Below are 12,245 nucleotides of genomic sequence, written 5' to 3' on the forward strand. Positions count from 1 at the left end.
CATTACACAAAATGACAAATACAATATATGTTATCCTGGCATAATATATGTTAGGTAAGACTGGCAGTTACTCAAAGTGGTAAAAACAAAAAAATATTCAGAGAGACTAGGAAAAGCATTGTAGTTCATTGGTTATGGAATTACATAGGTCAGTGTATCTTGTATTTTTTAGTGGTGAACCTAAAAAATGTATCTGATTCATATATACCTTACAACTTAGTTTGGCCTCAAAGTGATTTAAACAAAACACACTGGGAAAATGTACACTGGAAGTGATTTAAAAAAAACTTAACAAAAGCCTGCAAAATATAAGTTGTAGACTATCTTTTACAATATCTGATCTTAGGATAAGCATTATTGTATTTGCTATCTTCATTGTCTTCTAGACTTATGTTTTTTAAAAAACACGATAACTAACTTATTCTGCTGTTATGTATATTTTAACTCTCGCATTTCATGGCCATTGGCTGGCCATTTCTGTGAGTATTCATATATCATGAAATGAAAATAACCTGCTGTTTATTATTTTCATGATATGTTCATCTACGACAAATACACACTATCTTACATTCAGAAAATGAAAGACTGCTTTTAGAACATTGTAATCTGAGAAGTTGTATTTACATTCATAAAATAACACTGCGTTAAGAACATGAAAATCTGAAATACATTCAAAGAAACTTGTGGCATGATTCATGATTCATTTTTTGTCAAAGAGATTAAGACAGAGAGAGATTTAGCAGTACAACTGAAGACAACAAAAACTATTTGCTTTTAGTAGTAGTAGTAGCATTATTGTTGTTATTGTTGGTTGTTTTTTCATTAGTTGTGTTGCAAATTCCCTCTCAAGTTTGGCCATCCTTTATACCCACAGAGCAGGATTAACTGTGCTCTCTTTGAACTCCAGCCCAAGGATGGCTCTGCCATTGTCAACATTCCAACAATCAATCAATGTTATGGTAAAACCACAGAAAACCTTGTTAGTCATGAGCCCCACAGTTCAATTTGAAAAAGGTCAAATCTAGGTCAAACCTCTAAACAAATCTCTGTATTAACATGATTGAATGTCTGTGTTAATAAAATTAATGCACACCTGAACTTTTAGACTACTCTTTGCTTCTAGAATGCCTCTACTAGAGGATGAATCAATTCCATAACTTATTTCATACAGAACAATAGACTATTTTTATAACAGATCTAACAATAAGTTTCATTCTATATTTGTTTCCTGTACAAACATTATTTTTATTAAAAATCAAAAGTTCTGGGCTATATCTCTATGTACATGATTTTGTCCCCATTAATCATTTTTCTCTATAGATATTTTTCAGTAAAACCAATCTGCATGGAATGCTCAATGATCCCTCAACTTTAAAGATCTACAAATAATCAAAGAATCATACTGATATATTATCAAAGTTATTTATATCAGTAGGTGTTTAGATAAGTTCTTATCACAGTACATATGCATTAATTCCTGTCCATTTTTAGAAGTACATGATACATGAGGAGGTTCTTTCTGGTCTCCTACCCCCTTTGCTTCTCTAAATTATTTAATCTAAAACACACACACAGATACATACATACATACATACACATATATATATATATATATATATATATATATATATATATATATATATATATATATATATATATATATATATATATATATATAAAGAGAGAGAGAGAGAAGAAGAAAGAATTAACAAATACAATTACACAAATTGTGTGGCAATGTGTCAAATGTTTACATTTAGGATAACAATACTGATGGCATGGAGGTGGTTTAGGATGGGCACCAAAGGGTGTTGACCTATTACTAGTGGACATTGTCATTGTGCCCTTAACGTCAGGCTGCTCTAGGAGTGGTATTGTATGGCACCCCTCTTCCGTACTCCCACACCTGCAAAGTGACCAGGAATAGAGCAAAGAGAGACGTGAGGTCTTACCATATTGAAATACAGAGCCAAAACCAGACAAATATATTACTAAATATTACTAAATATTAATATAAAAATCAAGGGGTAATTCTCTGCCCATTAAGATATTTTCCACTGAAGCTATTTTCTCCTCTTCTTCTTTAGGTTTTAATGATATTTTGAGATTAGAGCCTTTCCACTAATATAAAACTTATTCTCTTATTATATCTCGAAATGCTATTGGATGTACTGGTATGTCCATGATTCCAATGGTTGCACCATCCAATTTAAGAACAAAATGCCATGCAGTAAATATCTGAACCTTTAGTCTATATGTCCTTTTGGAAAAGTAGCAATCATACACATTGTGCATATTGCAGTCTGTGTTTTGCAAAAATCACCACTTATTTCTACTTACTACTCAGTAATTCTCTCTAGTTAGTACACTCATGAGATTTAGGCAAATTAATACTAGGATTATTTCAAAGAAAGTCCAGTCTCTGTCTATAATCAAGCAAGTAAATTTACATAACGGGCAAGTGTTTTGGAAGTGTTCAGATCCTGCCTTGACATTAGACTGTCCATATTGACATTGGACTGCATCAATTCCCCTCATTTCATTACAGAAGCATATATATCAACACCTATATAAATATTATATGATATATATTATAAATATTTAACAACAATAATTCTTATTAGCACTTAATACATTTTTCTATTTCTTTCTGATTTATTTACTAGGTACTTGGGCTGTTTGCTATGCTATTAGGCTGCTTGCTAGGTTGTTTCTTTACATTTATCATGTTTTATCATGAGCTTTAGAAAACAGCACTTTTTTCAACCTCCTCTAACAAATGATCTCTTATTTGTTTTCTTTATGTCAGATTGACAGAATAAATACTAGTCTGAGGAAGCCAGAGGAGGATACCCCTTTGAGTATTGGTTCCTCTTAAGGTTTCTTTCTCTTGCTCTAGGGAGTTTTTCATTGCCACTGTTGCCCTTGGCATGCGCACTGGGGACTTGGACTCCGACATGTATAAAGCTGCTTTGTAACAATGGCTGTTGTAAATTTGACTTTGACTAAAAGATTTTGTGTGTGTGTCTGTGTGTGTGTGTGTGTGTGTGTGTGTGTGTGTGTGCGCATGTGTAATAAATACTTTTCTTCACTGTTTGTTTTAATAGTAGTTAATTAATTGGGGCATTACAGAATTCATTTAATGTGTGTTGTCAGGTGTAGACTGTGGATTTTGTAAATGTATTATTTTCTTTGCAATACCTTTGAACATGTTTCAGCCAATCAAATATTAAATTGTTCTAATAATATTGCTTATTATTAATATTATTATTATTATTATTATTATTGCTCATTTAAACATTATTTTTGGTGTGAGACTGAAGGCAGTCAAATATACAATATATTTGACCTGATCAGTTTTTGAGTAGCAATGCTTTTCCCATGCTAGTGTTAAGGAAAAATACTTTACACTCATTTTTTAAATTTTGGATTATGAAGGGCTTTGGGAAACACAAAAAATCTCATTCTTTTCGCAAGTCCTTCATTAGTTTGTTAGTTATTGTCTAAGATTTATAATTTTGGGGAAACTCATCCCAGACCAACACTGCCTCAGGCAGTGGGGGTTAACTACCTTGCCCAAGAGCACAGCAGTAGCATCTAATGTCCTGGAACAGACATCTGGTTCACAGAATCGCCAAACAGGAGTACCAAACAATCCGGGGATTTGAACCTGTGAACCTGTGGCATGATTCTCCAACTAACGATAACATTTAAATTAACTATCAATTACAAAATAAGTTGTTTTCTAGACTTTCTAGGCAGTATGTTATTTATATATGTAATGTATTAATCTTACCTGGTAACATTATGACATGGGTCTTTTGGAGCTGGATCGACTAAGACTTGCACAGCTACTGTTGCGGGAGAGGCTGGGACTAGTGGCTCCAGAGGGTGAATTAGTGGGTGAGGTGGAGGTGATGGGGCTGATCTCACTGGGGCAGCCATACTGTAAGAGAATGTCTGCACACACCTGACTCCCAGCACGCCGGGCAAGGGCAAGGGCCGTCTGGCTGAGACTGTCTCTGCACTTCACATCACTACCATACTTTGTAAGAGAGAGAGAAAGGAAGAGAGAGCTTGTGTGAGTATGAGCAAACAAGTAAAAGAGCAAAAAGAATAGCTGATAGCAGCAGGAAACAAATTTGAACTGCAGTTACCAATGTGTCCTTTTGTCCTTCTATTGAAAGCTTAATTTAAAATAGATCAAAGTGTGTTTCCTGAGAGTCTTACCCAAATTAACAATTGTGTCATGACAACATCTCCAAGATAGCAAGCGGCATGGAGGGCGGAGTGTGATTCATGGAGTGCTCCATTGCCATAGCGCATCACATAGGAAGGAGGAGCATTAATCTCTTCCTTACTACTATGTGCCAGTAGGAAGAGTAGTTTGGGAAGGTCCCTGTCTATCACAGCCTTACAGAGGCGTACAGACAGGGAGTCTGAGCCATCATTTAATGCAGAGAGTGGGGCCACAAAGAGTTTCTGCTCGTATTTGGCTCGAATCCATAACTCCCGTTCCTCCCTATGATGAAAGAGATTTTGGTTAAGGTAACATAATGTAGGTTAAACATAAATATACTGCTTAAATATAATTAGCTATTAAAATGTGCATCCCAGCTGAGACACAAGTAAATCTATCTATCTATCTATCTATCTATCTATCTATCTATCTATCTATCTATCTATCTATCTATCTATCTATCTATCTATCTATCTATCTATCTATCTATCTATCTATCTATCTATCTATCTATCTATGTGTCCAAATAATTAAGTGTGAAATCATTTCTGTTTTAGATTTTCCATGTTTTTTCTTACAAACTGACATTAGTTGATATTGCATATTTGAAGCCATATTCCTTATCAGTTGGAAATGTCTTTATATTAAGTCCTCAGAAGTTCAGAATTTGTTTCAAATTTGTTTCAAATTAAATGAGCATAATTTATTTACTGTTTTATTATTCATTTTATTTTACAATCATTTCACTCACCTCATTGTACTTTTATTTGTAGGCATTGTATTTTGTTGTTGTTAGGCCACCTTTGACCAACAGAGGGAGGCAAAGGGTGGGTAATAGGAGCTCCTGCCCTCCTGCACACTTAAGAGCAGTTGATGAGATCCCTAATGCTCAGTTTTTGTTTAGTGTTCACGCAAAACATAAGGCTGGTATTTCAGGTACAAACCTCAAGGACTTTCTATCTCTCTTGCCCCTCTTTCTTCTCTACAGCCTTGAGTTGTGACTTTCCTCACCTTTTCCTTTATTTCAAGTTCCCTTTACCCTCACCAGAATCCATCTGTTCCTGTGGCTTTCCCTGTTTCTTTGTCTTATCATTCTTTACTCTTCCACCTCCTTAGTTGGGAAAGCCAGTTTTTGATCAGTTTCAGTTTTCCATTTACTTTTTCTTTTGTTTGTGCTTCACCTCCATTGTACACTGTTAAATTACTATCTCTACATATCTGAGAATGGAGGTTCAATTCCCACCTTGGGTCTTTTGGTTTAGGTGTTGGAGAAATTCCCCAGACAAGTTCCCAGTAAAGTAATATGTAGAGTCAAAAGGTTCAACAGGAGCCTCTTTATTAATTAAACTCCTCAAGTACCTTAAAGACAATATTACAACCCCACCCCACCCAGTTTAATCATATTTTTTCAGGGACTATAGAAGATCTCCTGCAGTAAACATAGTGGAATTTATGGTGAAACAATCCTGAGCATATAGTTATCCACATGTTTAGAATTTTCTTTGATGGTATAGAGTGAAATGTTAATTGAGTAAAGCTTCAGTTTGAATATCGATGACATGGACCAACTACTATACATTTCTATTACAAAACTTTATTTATTTATTTATTTATTTATTTATTCATTAGTAGTAGTATTACTATTATTAGTAGTAGTAGTATTTAGTCTGACAGAAAACTTACATAAGTATAGGAGAGCAATCATCAGTGTAGACTACCATCCTGCTCTGGCTGTTATTCTGACCGTATACATAGACATGCTGGTCTGGTTATGATCTGGCTTGACAGTGTATATTGGCTTTTGGTTGTTTGACTTTGTTGTATTTGGTATTGGCTCACTGTGACATTGTATGGGTATTATAGACTTAATTTTGAAGTTGTAGCTGTGCAAAACTAATCCTTTTGCACTAATGGAATAACTATTTTACACAGGTGACTTCTGGATTTTGTTTCCACTGGGGTGTCTACAATGCAACTTCTTGATTCACAGCACCTTTTCACTACTGTACACTCCTCTCCTTGTCTAGCACCCTGACATGTTGTCCAGCATATAGGGGAGGCTATAAGCATATCAATCATGATAGTTTTTCTTGCATGTTTTCTACGTGCAGTCTGTTCTCCTGGCTACTCAAAAAGTAGCTATAGGTCTTACGAAGAGCAATTCCAGTGATGATGGTAGCTCAGTATCAATTGGCGTTGCTTGGACACATAGTATTGTTATCTGCAGTTCACCACCACATTTCAGTTTTCTTCTTGACTGACTTAATGTGTCATACATGTCTTTCAATTAATCCATTGCTCTTTGCATAGTGTGGAGAATTAGTCACATTCTTGATTCCCCAAGCAGCACTAAAACTTTTGAATGTCTTGTGTACTGTGGTCCATTGTCAGTCAGGTCTACCAAAAAGAGACATGAACATCTGCATTATATATATGACTGCTTGGCTGGGCACAGGAACATTTCATTGACAGTTGAATCGACAGCTGGGTATTTGTATCATTCTACAATCAGTAGGTATTGCCAACAATCAACTTTGAACAAATCTGATGCTACATGCATTCAGGGTTTGGCAGCCTATTGTATTGTATAGTCAAACTAAAAATGATTTTGTTTCCAGGATAGTACAGCACAGTAGTTGTACCCCTGTTTCTTGATCACCATACACTGGAGTGTTGGTAGGGCAGCATGCAGTGATTTTGTACATATGGTAACATGTGGTTTGTTGCTAGGTATCACAAGAAATGCCTTACATATAGGTGTGTATGGTAACACTAAATCCCATACACAATGGCAATCATTTTGTGTTTGATGTTGCTGTAGCATGACTGGCAGTCTGTCAATGTCTTTGATCCAAACGCAACAGGCTTGCTATCCTGTACCACTACTACACCTAGGACTTTCTTTAATGCATCCACCTTAATAGTCAGCAGTTCTTGTGGGTTGTAGTACTTGAGGCAAGCATCCACTATGATTGTTGCATTCAAATATTCAGAACATTCCTAGTGATCACTGTCCTTTGTCCATGGAGATTCATTCATTTCTATGTCCATGGAAATTCATCCTGCAGTGTTTGGAATGTATGGTGAAAAGTAATTTAATATTTCCATGAATCTGTGAAGTTTATCTTTGTTTTGGCGGTTTGGCATATTTTTGATGTCACTGACCTTGGCTGGGTCTTGCTTAATGCCATTTTCTATATAGAGAGTGCCATAGAAGGACAACCTTGTCTGTTTAATTGTGCATTTCCCCATTGATGAGCACAAGACTATTTTCTTCTGCTCTTTCCATCAGGTAGATGAGGTTTTTGTTATGGTTTTGCTCACTCCTTCCATAGATTGATACATCATCAGCTATGCTAACCAAATCATGAAGGCCTTCAAACATCTGGTCCATCCCAGTGTGGATAATCCCTTGAGAGATGTTCAGTCCAAATGGCAAATATTTCTAGCAGGACCTCCTGAATAGGGTGTGAACATAGTCAGAAGTTGCAAAGTTTCATAGAGGTGTAGTGACCAGTGTCTTGTTTTTGCTATACGTTTGCTGAATATTTTTGCCTTTGCAAATATGATACTTCATTTTTGTGCTAAATGCTAGGATGGAGGAGCTCTGTGTGTTCTTCCACCTTTAGAAAAATGTCTTGTTCAACAGGTTTTTGAGAGTTCTCACTGGAGTGAGTTTTTCTTATATGTGAATATTTTCATAGTGGGTCAGTGAATGGGTTTGTGCATTCCCTGAGGCTGTTCCACAGAAGCTACCAATCCTGTCGTTTGACAGAATTTGCATGGTTGCAAATTTGTTTGAATGCTTACAAGCTTTAGCAATTCACCTGTAAGTACACCAACTACAACTGTTCCTGGTATATCCACCACACAGAGTTTTCCATTGATCCAACTGGACTGTTTATACTAGCATAAAGCAACACTAAATCAAGGGATCACATCAACACTATATGTTGTCAGCTTTATATTAGATAATGGTTTGAGGTTTTCCATGGCTAGATGATTTGTCCCATACATTTGTTTGAATGTACACAGTGGGAGCATATTTCCAGAAGACCTAGGGTTGATTTTCAAGCAAAGCATGTACCCCAACCTCCTAAGTGGGTGGCAGTACATACATGCATGTGAAACCTAAATGCCAGTTGAACGTTTTGCATGAAGGAATGGTTTCAGAATCTTAGCCATGTGTTTTCACACTCTGTCAAACATTATAAGAAAGATTTAGTGTTTCGTGAGATATTAAGGGTGCACAAAAAATCTTATGTTTTCCTCTAACCAATAGGTTCATGTAACCATAAGGTAAATATTGCAATGTTTCCTCATAGTGCCAAGCACAGAAAATCTTTCATAAAAATAGAGGAAATTGTAAAGTTTTTTGTTGACATTATTTATAGGAGATGAATGTTCTTGACAGAACTCTAAATACATTGTAGTTTATAAGGACTGGAAGAAGAAAAATATCTGTAAACAATGAATATGTCATCAGTTTTGTCTCAATACCACATTATTATCTGCTGTAGTGAACAAAAATCACGTCAATGATGAAGATATTTTTTCTCAACTTATGTAACTACTAATCATCTTTTAATCATGTTTTTGTGGTTCAATTATTTGGTTTTGTTGATTTTTCATGACAATGCAAGGTTTTTCATAGAAAGCAAGGACACAGGTTCATGCGCTTACATTTCCTTCCTTTTCTAGCCATTACTCACCGTGTGGCATCAGGACAAGGCTTGTGATGACCTTTTGTTCGACTTTCCCAGATGCTGTTGGCCATTTCATTGCCAATGGCCATGAGCACTAGAGTAAGCTCGCAAGGCCAGTCGTCCAGGTCCAGTGAGCGCACACGGGACAAATGAGTCCCCAGGTTCCTGTGGATCCCTGAGCACTCAATACATATCAGTGCTCCAAGGTTTAGACTTGCCCAAGTTGGATCTGTGAAGAGAAGCTGGTGGTGAGATCAATGTGATCCATGCTCTGTGATTAGATTTCCAACTTAACATGGATGTTTTAGTAGTGGTTAATATACTAAATATGGCTGGGTTTTTTAGTTTGCTTGCTAACACACAATTTTTATGATGGGAATCTGTAGTTTCCAATTTTAGCAATGCATGTAAACATGTTTAATGTTCCCACTTAATGATTTAGTTTGATCATTTAGATTGTCACCAGATGACTTTTTCACCTCAAAATCTTTTTCAAAGTTATCTTATGATAATATTAATACAATTGCATACATTATGGCAATTAACTGATATTGAAATTACATAAAAAGTGTTTTTATTAAGACTTCACCAAAAATAGTAGATACACAAACAATTATGAGAGTCTTCTGGTTTTAATAGCACACTGAGAAATGTAGCATGGAAAAAAAAAGACAAACGGTTATCTGAAAGCTTGAGGTGAAACTCACTAGGAGCGTCACAGTCCACACAGAAGCTGTTTCCTTTAGCATTACGAATGGCCTGAATTGCAAATGCCTCACTCTGGCTGTTCCTTCTTGCCTGTAGAATACACATAAAAATCAACATACAAGCATACACATCAAACAGCAGATATATTTAAGAGTTTTGTAGTAAATGTTTCTGTGTGTAATAGATAGCATTTTAGATCAGTATGAAATAAAATAGCAATAAATGCCACATATCCATTAGAACTGTAGTGAATAATTTCCTAATTTTAAATTGTTCCATATAGACTGGTACTCTGTTGCACCAGAGTCATTTACATTACAGTAATACATTTAAATACTGAAGTTTAATACTAGACACTATCCTAGCAGATATGAATGTAAGAATATACATAATTTCAACCACCATTATAAATACATCTATAAACTGCTTTATTCATCAAGCAACTGCAATGATGCTTGAAATACTAGGATATAAAATATATTCCATAGGTCACCCTGATCTCCTCCTTGGAAACAAAGGAACCAAGATAAACACAATTTGGATGAAAAGTCAGCAAGCTGTCAGAGCTCTAGAGGGGATATAAAGATTGCAGATAGCACCTAGCCTGAGGATTAGCATAATAGTCAAACTAGAAATGAGTCCCTAGAGTCTGATAAACAAAGGTTAACAGCACTGCTAGCCAAACTGCAGATAAAAAAGCAGCAAACTAAAAAATAAATGTCATCTTAGCCAAAGAACCATCCAGTGCAAAAAACCCAAACCATAAATTCTCCCAGAGAATTTAAATGGGACAAAGAATTATCACATAACACCAGTACTCAGTGTTTCCTGTTTCCTAGTTACATGTTTATCTTATTTTATTACTTAGATGATTAAAGTCAGGATGAGCATAAAATAAGGGTGAGATGATATCTAATATACATATCTAATATTTAAGTACATATCTAATAACAATAACTGTTTCTTGCTGGGCTTTATATGTAGTTATGTTTCTGTTGTATGTATCCAAGATTTCTGGGGATGCAATCTTTATTAGCAAAGTGTTTATGTAAAATATGAAGTGTGTTTATTAACGGAGTATTACTCTATTTCTGGATAGTGGAGAATGTAAATACAAATCCCAAAGAAAGTGGATCATATGAACATTTGAAGTATACCTATGTTAAAAAATTATTCTCATGAAGTATATGCTGTATGTGTATTGAGCAGCATGGACATGAGAGCTTTCAAGTCAAATCAAATCAGAAAATTTGTATAGTACTTTTTATAGCAAACATTTTTTTCATGGCAGGTTTATATAAATATAGATCCAGAATCATAATTCTAAAGTTGTATGTGTTAGATTATGCCTGAAACTAAACTCTGTGAAGGGTAGCTCTACAAGATAGATATTAAGCACTAGATTGACACATTTGTATATAACAAATACAGGCAATATACAAGGTAATTTTCTGCAGACTGAATAAGAAGCCTTATAGATATAAGTATAATAAAAAATGGTCACATGATGGTGAGCGATACTGCATTTGAAGGAGTACAAATATGTTGTGTAATGTTCCACAGCCTCATCAGCTAGTGCTATCTACAATAACCATTAGCCAGCAAAATCTTGAATTTGGTTAAATAATCTCAGACAGTATTTAGCTTTGTAACACTGCACAGATAGTGGCTAGATTATGTCTCTTGCCTTGTTTTTGCTGCTCTCACAGGACTGCAGACTAGCAAGGATCTGGCTCTCGATGGCCTGCACCCAAGCATCACGTTCCTCTGGGCTCTGTGCCTCAAAGTGCCATGTCTGCCCTGTGCTTGAAACGATCTGGAATTCACAGTTCTCATCATCTAAATGGATTGAAATGGAATTAAAGGAGAGAGTTACCATTCGTAGAACAGAGAAAAAACCTACAGTTTTAAAGGAATGGTGACTCATTCATAATTCATGATTTATTCATCCACAAAAATAGTTCTCAAAGAGTATCTGTTTGGCTTTATGCATGTATTTTTATCCTTTTCCCACACGTTTAGCCTATATTATTGATTCAAACAGTAACTGATTGAATCTAAGGAAAAAATATGGTGAATTAAACCCCCCACCCCAAATGAGACAGGGTGATGTGACAGGGATTGTCACTTCAGACAGATGAAATGGGTGCTCTGTCCACAAAGCCACCAGGCTAGCTCTTTGGTACAGTGGACAGGGCACATATTTACCACCTTTTGGACCTGGGTTCAAAACCCAGGTATTGCTGTTGCCTTTGGCCTTTGTCACAAAAATGTTTGGTGTTTCTGTCATTTGCTTCAATATACAGTCATCAATGTTCGATTGCTCCCTCCCGTGATCCCTGTTAATAATTATTGAAGTAACATGAGATAGTCAGAATAATAGAACAGTCTAAAATATGTAATGTTAACTTTTCCATCAGGGTGAAGATTCTGCATATGGATTGAGTGTATAAGATTTTACAAACACCTTCCTCACATCACATTATCTCCTGTTTTGTCCTCAGCTCAGCTCTGCTTGTCAGTGCATTCTGAATATGCAGGCAAATGTATTATTATTTATTGTGATATATGTTTGAGGAACTACTTCTTAA

General features: G+C 35.6%; 1 protein-coding gene across 3 annotated transcripts in view; it reads right to left on the minus strand.

Moving 5' to 3' along the window:
* Positions 1-1,700: 1,700 nt before the first annotated feature.
* LOC113572409 (arf-GAP with GTPase, ANK repeat and PH domain-containing protein 1) overlaps positions 1,701-12,245 on the minus strand; it is a 47,514-nt gene continuing 36,969 nt past the window's right edge. For all 3 annotated transcript variants that reach the window (XM_035520145.2, XM_035520144.2, XM_035520143.2), the window contains 6 exons: positions 11,342-11,493; positions 9,654-9,744; positions 8,953-9,175; positions 4,231-4,522; positions 3,797-4,045; positions 1,701-1,906 (listed from right to left, as the gene is read on the minus strand). In XM_035520145.2, the coding sequence (XP_035376038.2) occupies positions 3,806-4,045; positions 4,231-4,522; positions 8,953-9,175; positions 9,654-9,744; positions 11,342-11,493 (998 nt within the window). In that variant the 3' untranslated portion in view covers positions 1,701-1,906; positions 3,797-3,805. The remainder of the gene's footprint in view (positions 1,907-3,796; positions 4,046-4,230; positions 4,523-8,952; positions 9,176-9,653; positions 9,745-11,341; positions 11,494-12,245) is intronic.

This window comes from Electrophorus electricus, chromosome 22, assembly GCF_041902795.1.
Source record: "Electrophorus electricus isolate QZ-2024a chromosome 22, ASM4190279v1, whole genome shotgun sequence".
Classification (NCBI taxonomy): domain Eukaryota; kingdom Metazoa; phylum Chordata; class Actinopteri; order Gymnotiformes; family Gymnotidae; genus Electrophorus; species Electrophorus electricus.